Source organism: Trifolium pratense, linkage group LG1 (assembly GCF_020283565.1).
Source record: "Trifolium pratense cultivar HEN17-A07 linkage group LG1, ARS_RC_1.1, whole genome shotgun sequence".
Taxonomy (NCBI): Eukaryota; Viridiplantae; Streptophyta; class Magnoliopsida; order Fabales; family Fabaceae; genus Trifolium; species Trifolium pratense.
In genome coordinates this window covers 30,626,407-30,643,394 of record NC_060059.1, presented here as the reverse complement: position 1 = coordinate 30,643,394, position 16,988 = coordinate 30,626,407, and the positions used below count along the sequence as shown (strand labels likewise).

The 16,988-nt window shown below is 33.0% G+C and overlaps 1 protein-coding gene across 1 annotated transcript; it reads left to right on the top strand.

Annotated features, from left to right (window-relative positions):
* The first annotated feature begins 8,459 nt into the window (after positions 1 to 8,459).
* On the top strand, positions 8,460 to 12,537 carry LOC123902979 (probable inorganic phosphate transporter 1-3). Its single transcript, XM_045952828.1, has 2 exons — positions 8,460 to 8,560; positions 10,355 to 12,537. The coding sequence occupies exon 2, from the start codon at positions 10,378 to 10,380 to the stop codon at positions 11,998 to 12,000; it is 1,623 nt and encodes a 540-aa protein (XP_045808784.1). The 5' UTR covers positions 8,460 to 8,560; positions 10,355 to 10,377; the 3' UTR covers positions 12,001 to 12,537.
* The last annotated feature ends 4,451 nt before the right edge of the window (positions 12,538 to 16,988 follow it).

Here is a 16,988-nt window from a genome sequence, read left to right as displayed (position 1 = left end):
GTCATACACCTCCTCGAAGCCCAACATAATAACGAATGGTTCATGTATATATAAAACATACTTGTCAAACATACAATTTAATTTTAAGTTTTATCAATCATAATCACAATATAAATAAAATTTCACACATTAATTATATATATATATATATATATATATATATATATATATATATATATATATATCGATTTTTCTTTACAATAAAGAAATGATCAAATCCAATATCTCATGCATACTATCCAAATTTTTTTCAACTAAACTAACCCTAATTGCTTTATATGATTTTTTGCTTTATGTAGCATGGTTTTGTAAAATGGTTATGTGATGTTTTACTTAATAACAATGGTTTTAATGTATAACATTTTGGCACTAATGTCCATATGAAACCATTTAACTAAAATAATGGTTTCAGTGTATAACGCTATGAAACCATTTAACTAGACTAATGGTTTCAGTGTATAACAGTATGAAACCATTTAACTAGACAAATGGTTTCAATGTATAACATATTGAAACCAATTAAATGACTAATGGTTTCAATGTATAACATCTTGGCACTAATGCTCATATAAAACCATTTAACTATAATAATGGTTTCAGTGTATAACAGTATCAAACCATTTAACTAGACAAATGGTTTCAGTGTATAACATCTTGAAACCAATTAACAAGACTAATGGTTTCAGTGTATAACATCTTGACACTAATGCTCATATAAAACCATTTAACTATAATAATGGTTTCAGTGTATAACGCCATGAAACCATTTAACTAGACTAATGGTTTCAGTGTATAACAGTATGAAATCATTTTTGCTGTGGAATGGTTTCAAAGAGTTGTTCTCCAAAAACAGATTTAACCGTTAATAAAAATTGTGAAATAAATTTAAATTTTTAAGACGATATAAAACCGAAGAGAGTGAGGTATCCCCAACCGTTCCAAATAATTCAAAATACTCTAAATAAAATTTTGGGGAAATTTTATTAATATCTTATATTTATAAAAGCATATTTACCTCATTTAATTAACTAAAAATAGTTCCAGGTCTCAGAAAAATACCAAACTGGTCCCAAAATTCTCAGAAAATTATTTACGATTTTTATGTAAAAATAATAAAAAAAAATTGGAGTCTCCTTGGCACCGCACGCGCCCCCAGGCGCCTCCAGTGAGAGTGGGCGTGGACGCGCGTCACTGTTCATCATCTTCCTCACCCATTTTCTGCAGAAACGGTCACGACGACCCGGTTCGTCGACCCGGTTCGTTCTCCCTCAATAATCAACGAAACTCGACGTTCTTTATACCGTTTTGATCGTCGTTCGATTTTATGAATGTTTCCGGTATTAATTTTGGAAATCGGTGATCGAATCGCATGTAAAATGTGGCCGAAATTGAGCAAGCAAAAATATAAAGTTCTTTAGTTATGATTATTACATGTGTAAAATCATCTGATGGCTGTGAATAACTTATGCACCATACATAAGAAAAGGCTTATGCATATTAACTATTGCCGATTCACTTATATGATTGTTCAAAATTTAATGTAATGATCTCCGGAGCTCTCATAACACAACATTTTTGAGAAATTGCAGAACATGTGATCACGAACAAGGGCTTGGGAATTTATTGGTGAACAAAGAGCAATTTGATTTTGTTGACATGATGATTTGTGCAGTAGGAGCTAGGTGAGGCTCCATGGGAATGGGACAGGCTATGGCTCCAAGTAGTCCAAACATCTTAAGAGTAAATTATATGTGTATTTTCTCCCATTCAATGAAATACTACCACCATTAAGAAGGTTGTATTGATAGTGAGTATTTCCTTGAAGGTTTCCTTGAAGTCAATTCCTTTAGTTTGGGCGAAACTGTGTTGAGTATGCCTTGAAATCTTGGTCACAAAAAGTCAGAAAATCATGTTTTTGGGAGATTCTGTCTGCTCACGCCCAAACGTGGGAGCTGTGGCGCCCAGGCACAGCGCGTGTTGACAACACATGCTGTTTTACTTTTTTTTTGGGGGAATTTTTTTTTTAGAGGGCAATCTGACTTAGATTTGTTTTATTTTAAAACAGATTTGTTTCTATTTTTTTAGGCATATATTTTTCTATAAATAGGGAGTGCTTTTTTTGTTTGTTTTTCACCACTAGTTTAATCTGGTTCCGGCCCCCTTCCGATCGCAGTTGCGGGGGATTGAACCGCGGTCCTCCCTACGAAGCTCAGCGCTAATCACCACTGAACCAATTGACGATTGGTTTAATGGTTTAAATAGGGAGTGCTTTATTCATGGAAAAATAAGGGAGCAACAATGTAGCGAATTCAATTAATATTTGCCGCCGACACAAGGCTAGAGTTTTAGAGAGAAACAAGAGGGGTTGTCTCTTGGTATAACTCTAGGGTAGGACAAAGGGGGATTGATTACACCTTGGAAAACACTTATCAAATTGAGTCTCTTGGCCACGGGAAGAGATTTGAGTTTTGGGTAGAATTAAGGTTAATTCTTGTAACCCAATTGAGAATTTCTTGTAAGGTGACTCTTTGATTATAGTGGAACAGAGGGGCTACTCTCTCCCACAGAGTAGGTCACTGTTGGACCGAATTGGGTAAACAAATTATTGTGTTCTTTCTTTTCCTTTATTTTGTTTATCGTTATTATTATTATTATTGCTTACACTCTGGATTGTTGGTTGCCATTATATTGTTCCACACATCAAATTTTCATTGGTATGATTTTTATTGACGAATTCACAACAACAAGCCATTTGCTACCAAATGGGTTTTGTACCTTTCGACGATCCTGTGATCTTATCACGAAATTTCAGCTTGAATATCCATTTATGTTTAGGTAAGAATTACAAACATAGGATAAGATTTGTCAATAATAATACATAAAAAATATAAGATAAATATTTGCCATTGATTAATATAAAAGACAAACACATAAATAACAAGGGTAAATAGTGTTATACCCCCCTGCAAAATAGGCGAGTTTTGCGTTACCCCCCTGTAAAATAATTTTTTGAGATTACCCCCCTGTAATGTCAAGATTCTTTGCGTTACCCCCCTGGCTTAACAAGTGGGCATATGACATGGAAGAATCTTGACGTGGCATGACACATGGAAATTAATTTATTTTTTATTTATTTTTAATTGCCAACTCATTAATTAATGTGGGTTTTTAATTAAAAAAATGAAAAAAAAAACTTAAAAGTTGTTATATTTTTATGAACTTACTTAAAAGAAAGTTTTTTTTTTTTTTTTGACTAAAAGTTGTTATTATATATAAAAAAAAATCTTATATATATAATAACTAATAATAGAGTAACAAAAAAAAAAAACGAAGATGAAAAAAAAACTAATAATAATAATAGTAACCAAAAAACTAATAATAATAATAACTAATAATTATAGAGTAACAAAAACAAAAAACTGCAATCACATATTTTAACTAATAATAATATTAGTTATTATTATTATTATTATTATTAGTTTTTTGGTTACTATTATTATTATTAGTTTTTTTTTCATCTTCGTTTTTTTTTTTTGTTACTCTATTATTAGTTATTATTATTATTATTATATATATATATATATATATATATATATATATATATATATATATATAAAAGATTTTTTTTTTATATATAATAACAACTTTTAGTCAAAAAAAAAAAACAAAACTTTCTTTTAAGTAAGTTCATAAAAATATAACAACTTTTAAGTTTTTTTTTTCATTTTTTTAATTAAAAACCCACATTAATTAATGAGTTGGAAATTAAAAATAAATAAAAAATAAATTAATTTCCACGTGTCATGCCACATCAAGATTCTTCCATGTCATATGCCCACTTGTTAAGCCAGGGGGTAACGCAAAGAATCTTGACATTGCAGGGGGTAATCTCAAAAAAATATTTTGCAGGGGGTAACGCAAAACTCGTCTATTTTGCAGGGGGGTATAACACTATTTACCCAAATAACAATAAGACAAATATTTGAACCATAAAATTTAAATTGCCTCAAAAGTAAAAAATGTAAAAAGAATAAATAAATAAATAATCCGGACAATTTGATGTCCATATTCAACATCATACCCTAATGACCATAACCATTTTATTCAATTACGTTGAAATCTCTACCTATATGCAATAAAAAATGTGTCATATTCTACTTAATACAAAGTTTGATTCAAAAAAATATATCATACAAAGTAAATTTCTATTGTTGTCTAAATGTAATTAATTTTTGTATGGTAATTTGTGGAGCACACAAGTGAATTCTCGCTTTTCAGATTAAATTTATTCATACTCAAGAGTCAAAGATCAAATTTATGAGTTGTGACCACTTGCTTAATCCAAGTCCCTTAACATTTTGATCAATTTATTGCAATCCACCATATAATAGATATATTTATTTACTCTTTTAAAATAAACGGTATTTATTCTTTCAAATTGGTAGAGTATATCAATGCAATACAAATTCAAAATCGCTAAAAACAAAAAGGATGAATTTGTGAACAAACTCAAAATATGTAACCATGTTAATAACATAAAACGAAAAATTGCATAAGCCTACAAATATGAGTAAGTATTGTCTTGAAGTGTTTGAAATATGCATGTATCTGAATCTGCAGCGTTGATGACATCAAAGTCATTGATAGGATCTGCGCTAGATCGAAACTAAATCTTCAACAAATGAACACCGCACCAAGACGGAAAAACAAAATACATCATACCAAGACAAGAAAATAAAATACACCGCACTTATAAGACGACAAAAAAAAACATCATATTAAGGGAAATCAAAACAAACAATATGTAAAAATCATAATTATTTAACTAAACAAGAAAGAAATGACAGCAATGATTCTAGGCCAAAGTTTATTTTAAAACCCCCACGGTAGACTAAAAAAAATGAGAAAAGTTGTATTGTTTCACAAAACTAATTTTGTTATTTGAATATAATATTTATATTATATGATAGTTTAATGGATACATTTTATTATATGATTTGCCTGAATATATACATGGTTGTTATTTAATGAAAGTGTAAAATAACACCATATTCTATTTTCTCATCACCTTGTCAAGTGTGTACACTATATCAATCATAATTAGTATTTAATTATTATCATTATTATTTTGGATTTGTATAAAGTCTATAGAGTCAATCACCTTAATTGTTGGAGATATTTGTTCCTTAATTTACTCCAACAATTATAGAGTCAATCACCTTAATTGTTGGAGATATTTGTTCCTTAATTTACTCCAATTAGGTTACTATACTTGTGTATATATACACCTCTTGTAAACTCTCAAAAGTAATGCAATATACAACTTTATTCATTCCCTTATATGGTATCAGATGGTAACGTTCCAGCCCTACCCTGTTAAACCAGAAAACGCCGTTTTTTCTCCCTTTGCCGTCACCCTTTGCCTCCCATGGCTTCCGATGGCTCTCGCTCCATAGCTAACCCCTATGAACCCTCCAAACCCTTTGCGTGTATCACCCTCAGCGGTGTCACCAAGCTTCTCCCTACCAATTACATCAATTGGAAACTCCAGGTAGAAGCCTTTTTCTCCCTTTGCCGTCACCCTTTGCCTCCCATGGCTTCCGATGGCTCTCGCTCCATAGCTAACCCCTATGAACCCTCCAAACCCTTTGCGTGTATCACCCTCAGCGGTGTCACCAAGCTTCTCCCTACCAATTACATCAATTGGAAACTCCAGGTAGAAGCCTTTTTCTCCCTTTGCCGTCACCCTTTGCCTCCCATGGCTTCCGATGGCTCTCGCTCCATAGCTAACCCCTATGAACCCTCCAAACCCTTTGCGTGTATCACCCTCAGCGGTGTCACCAAGCTTCTCCCTACCAATTACATCAATTGGAAACTCCAGGTAGAAGCCTTTTTCTCCCTTTGCCGTCACCCTTTGCCTCCCATGGCTTCCGATGGCTCTCGCTCCATAGCTAACCCCTATGAACCCTCCAAACCCTTTGCGTGTATCACCCTCAGCGGTGTCACCAAGCTTCTCCCTACCAATTACATCAATTGGAAACTCCAGGTAGAAGCCTTCCTTGATGGTTTTGATCTACTCAAATACACTGATGGATCGTTCCCTGCGCCGACAGCAACGATCACCACCACCGCAACGCCTCCGGTAACATCACCAAACCCTGCTTTCCAAACATGGCGTCGCCAGGATCGTCTCATCTATGGTGCCATCCTCACCACTCTTTCCGACGAGGTGGCCTCCTTGGTGTCCCAGACGAGGACCTGCTTTCCACTCTCTTTGTTCACTGAACTTGGTCACACTCCCACAGCTGGTCCTGTCATCTACTGCGACAATCTTGGTGCTACACATCTGAGTGCTAATCCTGTCTTCCACTCCAGAATGAAGCACATAGCCTTAGCTTATCACTTTGTCCGTGAAAACGTTCAACGTGGCCGTTTTCGTGTTTCCTTCGTCTCTACCAACGACCAGCTTGCTGACATTCTCACCAAGCCTCTGCTTCGCCCTCGGTTCGAGTTTCTACTATCCAAGTTGCATCTTTCTTCCAGGTCGCCCAACTTGCGGGGGGATATCAATCATAATTAGTATTTAATTATTATCATTATTATTTTGGATTTGTATAAAGTCTATAGAGTCAATCACCTTAATTGTTGGAGATATTTGTTCCTTAATTTACTCCAACAATTATAGAGTCAATCACCTTAATTGTTGGAGATATTTGTTCCTTAATTTACTCCAATTAGGTTACTATACTTGTGTATATATACACCTCTTGTAAACTCTCAAAAGTAATGCAATATACAACTTTATTCATTCCTTTATACACTAAATGGTTAAAAAAAAAAAAAAGTGTGCATACTAACACATGATGTCAAGTGTGTATCAAAAGTAATGCAATATACAACTTTATTCATTCCTTTATACACTAAATGGTTAAAAAAAAAAAAAAGTGTGCATACTAACACATGATGTCAAGTGTGTATACAAAGTATTTTAAAAATAATGTACCGTGATATACACATAAAAGTTAATTTATTGATATATTGCGGGGCCACTAGTGGCTTAAATATTAAATGAAAAAAAAATTGCTTTGGAATTACTTAAAAATTCAAGAAGCAAAATATGAATGAACTACTATTGATGATATGGCATAATGGAAACTATTATAGAACCCAACATTTTGATACAGGAGTTCCTCTAAGTTGAATATTTGGTTTGCAACAGCTACTAGGGGTATTAAATATTGAGCATGAGCCTGTTATTTCTCAAGTGGAATCAATGTCAAATCGAAAATTTTGCTTAATTACGTCCAATGGAATTGATGTACTAATTTTTAATTGGTTATGTCTCTGTAGGTAAGATTATTATATATTATAAAATTTTGCTTAATTACGTCCAATGGAAGCGTTGAAGAGCACGATTGATATCCATAACGTGTTCAAATATATACAGGAGTTCCTATCCCCGTACTTGCAGTTAGGTATTAAGTACTCAATATCCACATTAATTTGAACATAATAATCAGTTTAAAACAAATCATTAATAATAAAAGTGGTATTTTAGCACAGTTAAAACTTTATTTAAAGGGTTCCGGTGAGCATACCTCAATTGGCAGAGACATTACAAATTGTTGTAGAGATCGGAGTTCGAACCCTGTTACTCCCACTTATTCACCTTAAAAGGTGAAATTTAACCACTAGGCTAATTGGGAAAAAAAAAGTATTTAAAGGTTCCGTGAACTTAGTTCAGTTGACAGAGACATTATATTATATATGTAGGGGTTCAGAGTTCGAACCCCAGTCATATCACTTATCCACCTGTGAAATTTATAATCACTAAGCTATTTGACAAAAAAAAATTGTTTTTAAAGTTTTTTAATATTAAATTAAGGTCATGCTAAACAGTGCCCCTGAGGCACTAGTTAAGCATATTAAAAAAGGAAACGAATGATATAGTTAATGATGAGAGAGAATAACTTTTCACATCATTAAAACATTGACTGCACAATTTACGAGTAAAACTTCTATATTTGTATACCTCCAAAATCTTTTAAATAAGTAAATATTTAATAGTCATGCTAACTAGTGTTCCAGATACATTCACTTATATTTGAATACTAGTGTTCATTCACTTATAAAATACTTTTTATATTTTATAAATGTTCATTACATAAATTTCAATATAACTTTACTATATGGAGTATCTTGATTAACATTTTTCTTAAAATAATTAATATTCAAATTATACTAATTATTTTCCAACCAAAGGTATTAGAAGTTAGAACCCTTGATTGCTAAAACCGGAAAATTAATTCCAAAAATAGTACTACTTGTGATGCGTTGACATTGATTAATGTAATATATGATTAGATTAATTAGGCATATACCATTATGCTAAATTGATTCTTTTGACTCTTGGTTTGGATGGGATTATGTTACCTATATATATGCATAGTAATGTAGTTCATCTGCTCACAATGCAACCTAGTTAGCTCTTCAAACAATTTCACTTCTTTATCAAACTTGGCTTCTCACAAGGAAGTCTTCTTTCAATCTATCTCTATTGGTGAGTTTCTCAACAACATTTTCCTTAAATGAAAAATCATGCTTTGTATTTTTTGGTAATCGAAATTAATGTACACATTAACTTTTCGAGATAACTAAAATTTATTTAAGAGGTTGACCACTTCTGATGTACTCTCTCCGTCCCAAAATATAAGCAAAAATTGGTCAATGAAAGTTGATGTATTTGGTTTAAAATTTAGTCTAGATACATTCACTTTTGTTGACCTCCTTTTGCTTATATTTTGGGACGGAGTAGTATATTTACTATAAACTTTGATATTTGTCTTAGTACTTAATATTTAGTTGTGATATTTAGAAAAATTTCCATAGTGAGATGAGAGGCCCCACATAGTTCTTTTCTAGTTATAGAGGCAGTTACAAAGTAAGTAACTAACTAACAGTTATTCAACCATTGAATACCATGGATATGGCATATTTTTCAAGAATTTTTCCCATGCATTCACCATAACACATTAATTTGGAAATTCAATCAATTCTAGTCATACTACTCTTTTAGTCCTTCAAGAAGTCAAATAAAAATGTTAATTGCTGATATATACTGTATAAGAAATGATCTCTCTTTTTTTTTGACATAAGCAATGGTCTCTTTTTTTTTTTTTTTAAACAAAATAAATGGTCTCCTACACCTTTAATCTTTTAAGCCTATTTTCATTTACATTCTATGTTAATTTGCTTACTCTAATTTCTCCATTAGCTGACCAGAAATTAATTTCATAACCAGGTGTTGGTAATATTACCATTGTTTAGTAAAATGTATATTACTAATAAAAACAAATATTAAATATATCTAGTAATTTGGAAAGAAACATGTTTAGGATAAAAAATTTAGTCAAAAAAAAAATGTATTCAGTAAAGAAATTTTTTTTCCTCCTGTCAAAAAAAAAAACAATATTTTAAGAGAAGAAGGATATACTTTTATTTCCTTAGTTAAGATAATTTAATAAAATTGTCGTCTCTAGATGTCTATATGTATCCGAGTCTCTATATATCAAGCTTTTCATAATTGTTGTTTCCTTATATATTTTGTGGGCCCCACCTAGAAATAAAGCTAGAACTAGAAACAAATTGCCGGAATGTTTTTAAAACCATTAATCCTAATTCATTGGGCTTGGTATCCCAAATGTGTTGGAGAATCCACCTAATAAGAAATTTAGGGAAAAAATTAACTTTTTCTGAAAAACTGTATTCAGTAATATGTACTGTATCAGCTACAGAATTTTTTTTTTTTGTTACAAAGGGTCAATTCATAGGTAGTTATATTAATTTTTTTTTATAATTGATATTAAAAGTGTATGTTTGGATTGGTTGTTACTTTAACAAAATTAAGGTGGCTCTTTAATTTTACCAATTTTACCATCAATTTAAATAAACTTTTTGTACAAGAGGATTGATTATCTTTTTTGTCATATTTAATGTTTACTCCAAAAAAGGGGTAAAATAATTAGAGATATTTTAGTGAGAAATCACTTATGTAGTCAAGAGGAAGAGAGTCTTATGAAAAGGGAACATCTGTAGTCGTTAGATTGAGATCAGACAATCTAGATTATAATATACTTTTTGATCTCAATCCAATAACAATTGATGTTCTGACTGCGTGAGTCTGTAAGATTGCTGACAATAAACAATCCAAATCCAATTAAAGCGGCATTAGCCACATTAAACTGCGGCCACGCATCCGCAACTACAACTATTATATTGCTTTCTTATATATTTAATGTCATTGTATATATTATATAGTCAAAAGTTTGTAAACTTGTCTCTTGTGCTTATGCAGGAAACTAGGTAACAAATTAAGTCATGGCTGGAGAACTAGGAGTGCTAAATGCACTAGATGTGGCAAAGACACAATTGTACCATTTCACTACCATTATCATAGCTGGAATGGGTTTCTTCACTGATGCGTATGATCTTTTCTGCATTTCCATGGTCACAAAATTACTTGGAAGAATATATTACACAGAACCAAATGCACCAAAACCAGGAACACTTCCACCAAGTGTTCAATCAGCTGTAACCGGCGTCGCGCTAGTCGGGACTCTAGCAGGCCAATTATTCTTTGGTTGGCTTGGAGACAAAATGGGAAGAAAAAAAGTTTATGGTTTAACACTTATTCTCATGGTTGTTTGTTCTGTTGCCTCAGGACTCTCTTTTGGATCAAGTCCAAAGAGTGTTATGGCAACACTTTGTTTCTTTAGGTTTTGGCTTGGTTTTGGAATTGGTGGTGATTACCCTCTTTCGGCTACAATCATGTCGGAATATGCGAATAAAAAAACTAGAGGAGCTTTTATTGCTGCTGTTTTTGCTATGCAAGGTTTTGGTATCTTAGGTGGTGGAATTGTTGCATTGATTGTGGCTTCTATATTTGATCACAAATATAATGCTCCTACTTATGAAGAAAATGCAGCGGCGTCGTTGGTGTTGCCGCAATTTGATTATGTTTGGAGACTTATTCTTATGTTTGGTGCTCTTCCGGCTGCATTGACGTACTATTGGCGAATGAAAATGCCCGAAACGGCTCGTTACACGGCTCTCGTCGCTAAGAACGCGAAACAGGCTACCGCGGATATGTCGAAGGTTTTGCAAGTTGAACTTGAAGTTGAAGAGGAAAAGGTGGAAAAGTATACGGGCAACGAGAGAAATCAGTATGGCTTGTTCAGCAAGGAATTCGTGAAGCGACACGGTTTGCATTTGCTCGGAACATGTAGTACTTGGTTTTTGTTGGATATTGCTTTCTATAGTCAGAATCTTTTCCAAAAGGATATTTTTTCCGCAATCGGATGGATACCTCCGGCAAAAGAAATGAATGCAATTCATGAGGTTTACAAGATTGCAAGAGCACAAACACTTATCGCCTTATGTAGTACTGTTCCGGGTTATTGGTTCACGGTAGCGTTGATCGATTACATGGGCCGTTTCGCTATCCAAATGATGGGATTCTTCTTCATGACTGTTTTCATGTTTGCTCTTGCTATACCATATGATCATTGGAGAGATAAAGACAATAAATTTGGGTTTGTTGCAATGTACTCACTCACATTCTTCTTTGCTAATTTTGGTCCAAATGCTACAACATTTGTTGTTCCGGCGGAGATTTTCCCGGCTAGGTTAAGGTCCACTTGTCATGGAATTTCAGCTGCTGCAGGAAAGGCAGGAGCAATTGTTGGTGCATTTGGTTTCTTGTATGCTGCACAAAGTAAAGATCCTACTCAGACCGATAAAGGGTATCCAACCGGTATTGGGATTAAGAACTCGCTTATTATGCTTGGCGTGATCAACTTTGCTGGTATGTTGTTCACTTTACTTGTTCCGGAATCAAAGGGGAAATCATTGGAAGAGTTAACCGGAGAGAATGAAGGAGAAGGTGATATTGAGGCCACTCCGCAAGAAGGATCAAGGTTTCCAAATGCTGCCACAGCCTAGAATGTAGCTTTAGGTGTGGCTGGTGTTGCCGGTGCGATTATCAGCATTGCTACATGATTTTATTATTTTATATTTGCACCTTATATTATTATTTGGGACATGTTTTAAAAATCTTATACCTTATATTTTTCCAACCATATTTCTCCTGTCCCTTGAAAAGTAATTTGTTTGATCCCTATAAAGCCTGTTGCAGCCGCATGCGACCGATTACAATCTGATGCAGCCAGTTGCACCTACTGTACAATGCGGCCGTTATTGTGTGATGCGGTCTGCAATTTGAAACTACAAGCAAGATATGGTAGGATAATTTATGTTTGATTCATGTTAGTTTCCAACAAAGTGATTTGAATTATGTTGTTTGAACATTTTAATGTAGTTCACAATAATGTATAGTTCTTTGCATCTTGGTGCAAGAATACATACTATGTAAAGTGTGTGCCTTTGGTTGTATTTTAGTTAAAATTTACTCTTGTATAATTGATTTTAGCCTTTGTTTGAAATTGAGGTAACTTGTATTTACTTTCGTTTTACATTTAACCACAAGTCTTAACTTTTTTTGTTTTACAACGTTGGCAGTAAGGATCGAACCTAGGACCTCATGCATATTACACAAATTGAAATGGTTGCCCATATTATAAGATCATCTAAAGTGTTAAGAAAATTATAAAGGCAAAATTAAAATGGTTGTTTAAAGTCATCACCATTAAATAAAAATTTAATTTATCTACCAATGGATGATGGCATTGATGGGTCTAGCAGAAGGGGCTAGACTCCTACAATGCAGTGAACCAAAGTTTGAATCTCATCTCTCAAGGAGTCTCGAACCAAGTACCTTAAGGTTGAAGAATGATCTCTCAACCAAGTTGCCTCTCGAAACCATATTTTAGTATATATCTTAAGATTTTGTTTACTTATTTCTTTAAGTAGTGTGCTCCGCCTAAAGAATAATGATGTTCTTTGCTTAAGACTGTCTTTTGATTTTCTTTTCATTTCTCCTTTGAAAACATATATATTCACCATCTTTGCTTGAACATATATATTCACCATCTTTGCTTGAACTCTGTTCCATTTCCATGTTAATCTGTTCTTATACCATCATACCATCACTACAAAAATTTCGCCTTTTAGCTACGGTTAAATTAGACTTTTGCCACGGTCATTTAATGTGTGGTAACAATTATATTTTACAATTAGCCACCGTGGCTAACATTTACATGGGCTTTTCAAAATAAACACGTTGGCTACGATTTTAGCGGTGGCTAACCTTAAATGAAACTTTTCTAATAAAACTACAATAGTGGGAAGTGGCCTAAAAGTTAAACTTTACTTTTTTTACTTTGCTTCAGATCCATTTGTTATATTTGGACTTCAAAAGAAAGGCCTTACATATATAATGTAACTACGTGTTTTGGAAGGATAATTCCCCCCCACCACCCACCACCCACCACCCCCAATAACTCTTTTATCCTCCAAATTTATATTTTTGCCTTTGCAAAAAAAATTCACGATGTATTTTCTGAATTTTTCTTAGTTTAAATATTATTTTTAATAGCAAAAAAAAAATCGGAAAATATGTCTCGAAAAGAAAATTTTTCTGGATCTTGGATGAATAAGTTTTGAATCCGCAGCCCAAAAGCGTAGGAACTTTACATAAGCTTAAATTCAGTAGTATATACTTTTCAAAAAATTTCTCTTTACACCCCTCAATATGCTCCGAGGCTTCTCAACATGTTTTGAAAATGGCAAATGCTAAATAGTGCTCTCGGGACACTCTTTAAGCCTTTAAATAGTAAGTTTTTTATAGAATTTTTATGGAAATGCGTAAAGTCAACGCATTGAAAATTTGAGTGTTTAATTTTTTGAATAAAAAGTTTCTTTTAATGGAATATTTAAAAAATACCCCAGAAACACTCGTTAGTGAGACCCTTTGAAAATTTAGAGGCCGCTCAACCATGTTGGTATCATTTAATGTCTTTACTTTGGTTAAGAAGTTAATGAGTTAGTCAAACGTTACAGATAAATGGAGATAATAAGTCTTGCAAATAGAATAAAAAATGATGTAAGGTAGTGAAGAAACTAAAACCTTACACACACAGAGGGATAAAAAGTTAAGCACGTCTATGTTTAATTATACTACACTCAATATTCTCCACCAGTGATAAAATTGCAGGATTTAGTTCAACATCACAAATTAATTGTTATATATTGAGTGTAATATGGATTAATCCTACACTAATTCATTATATGAATAACAAGTCAAACAAGATAAACTTATAGTATTCGTCAAAAAAAAAAAAAAAGATAAACTTATAGTAGATTGTAACCTTGATTATAATGCACCACCAACAATGTATTAAAAAATATCAAGTTAAATAAAAAATGTATATTTTTTTATAGAAAAAGTTTATGTTAAGAATTCTCATAGGATATGAGATGACCTAGACAAGAGTTTATAAGAAAGAGACAATCTTCACCTTACAAGCCAGTTTGTAGGGTTGAGTTAGACCCAACTCTCAATTTTAAGATGGTATCAGAGTCTCTCCAAGATTCGTTGTGCCACCTGCTATCAAGTTTCCGCTATCGGGTCACCCACCGTTTATTTTTACGCACCAAGCCCCAATAATGCTGTGCGTGAGGGAGTGTATTAAGAAGTCCCACATCGGATGTGATGTGAGATGGTCTGGACAAGAGTTTATAAATAAGAGACAATTCTCACCTTACAAACCGGATTTATAGAGTTAGAGCTCGAGTTCGATTCCTAACAAAAATAATTTTGACTAAACAATTCTTCAAGTTTCAGCATGCAATTAGTGTGTGATATCTACCTTTAAAATCTTTAGTACCAAAGAAATATGAAAAACACCCCCTTTATGTGTTGGCCAACATGTTTTGAAACACCTCTACACATTGGTAAATATATCTATAATATAATATGGTTAACTATAAAAACAATTAACAGGTGCAACAACACTATAAAAGGACCACTACACTCCTATCATATATGCATCATTCAAACATAGAAACCAATAGCCAAAAAATGTCTCCCAAATACATTTCACTATGTCTTCTATTAGGGATTGTGCTTCTTGCAACCACTTCTCTTGCTGATCTTTCAGGGGATGATTCCTCTGTGGGTGATCACACTTGGAAACATAAGCCACCAAGGAAACATTGGCCTCCTATGACAGCAAAAAATGAGGTTCCAAAAATGGAACAAACAATCCCACAAAACAAACTATCACAAGAGGAGCATACTATAGTCGAGGAGAGTCACGATCACGATCACGATCACGATCACGATCACGATCACGATCACCACCACCACCATCCAGGGAAGAAGCACCCCCCTTCCAAAAATTAAACACTAAACTTGTGAATCTATACACCATGCATGCAATCTTATGAAATATGGTTTTAATTATTAAAGTTCAATCTTGGCTATTGTATAATAAAGGCATGTAATGTTGTTTTTACTTGATTTTATTTGTATTTCAATTTGGTTTGTTTAAAAATAAAGATGAGCTTGCTATACATATGCATTCCATCAATCATGTTTCTTTCTTGTTGTTTGGCTTCCTTTCAATTTCGTATGAACTATTGTAATATATTGTGATATTTATGAAATGATCAATTATTGGTTATGATCTACAAAATCTACATGCATGTGATTTTTTATCAGCAAAATAAACTGTATTAATGAAACAGGTAGTTGAGCTCCAGTGGTTAAGGAACATCAATTAAGGATGAACTATTCGTTAAAATTTGAGTTCAAATCCTGACTTGAAAAGTATTGGCTTCATTGATCTCTTGACTGAAATCTAAATTATCAAGACCGTTTCCGAAACTGGTGGGTTAAGACAAAAAAAAAAAGACTAGTGTCATATGCATACATCACTTAAAGCTTCATATTTGCTCTTTTTAGTAATTAAGGATATGTATAGAGACTTTATATTTACTCTTTTTTGTGTAAAAGGACCAACAAACCTCTTATCCTAAAACAAAATGATAAAACTAATAGGACATGTACTCTTGAATAAGTCTTAACAAATGATACCTTTGTTGTACGCCTAGAGACTTTCCGGTGTCAAATTTATGTGGTTGTTCAAGATTTATTGTGATGATTTCCGAATCCCCACATGATTCAACACACATTTCAATTTCATTTTGATATCTATTTTTAAACGCACAAATTCTTTGTAGTGTAAATTGATTTTTAAAGACATTTTGATTTTTTTGATGTGTGAAGATGCTGAATGATACATTTTGATACTACCCGCTGATGAACACACATTTTAATATCTATTTTTAAACGCACAAACCTCTTATCTATTTTTAAAGATGATTGGGCATGCTAAAGTTTGTAAGAGTCTCTATTTTTCAGAAAAAGTTCCAACCAATAGCCCTTATCATACCGATATGCAATTCTTTTTGTAATAAAATATCTTCTATAAAATGCTTACACAAATCCTATTCATACCTTGAACTCTCCAAGGCCTCAATCCCTATATGAAGATTGAAGAGGACCCAAAATACTCTAAGCTGAGCTCTCTTTAATATATGTAGTCAAGATCAAGATTCTACGTAGGATCGGCAGGCTTGTGAAGGATCATAAGTACGAGGGTCGTAGCACGATTCGTAAGATAACACTCAAAGGCAAAATTGTAACTTCACATATACACACAAACACAAAAAATATATTAATACATGAAAAAAATAACTTACAAATTAAATCACAACAATAAACTTAGTTGATTAGTAATTTTCATAATCATAATTCCAAAAGTTCACAATAACCAAGTACTAACTAATGGCCTATGATTGCGTCAAAAAAATAAAAAACTAAAGGCCTATGCATCATTCACAAAAGACCTATGCATGATGATGTTTTCTCTCCCGACCCCCGTGATTTTTTTATACCCCTCAATATTTCAATTTTTCCCTGGCAAAAAACTTCGGTTTGCAAAAACCGAATTTTTTCTAGTGCAATT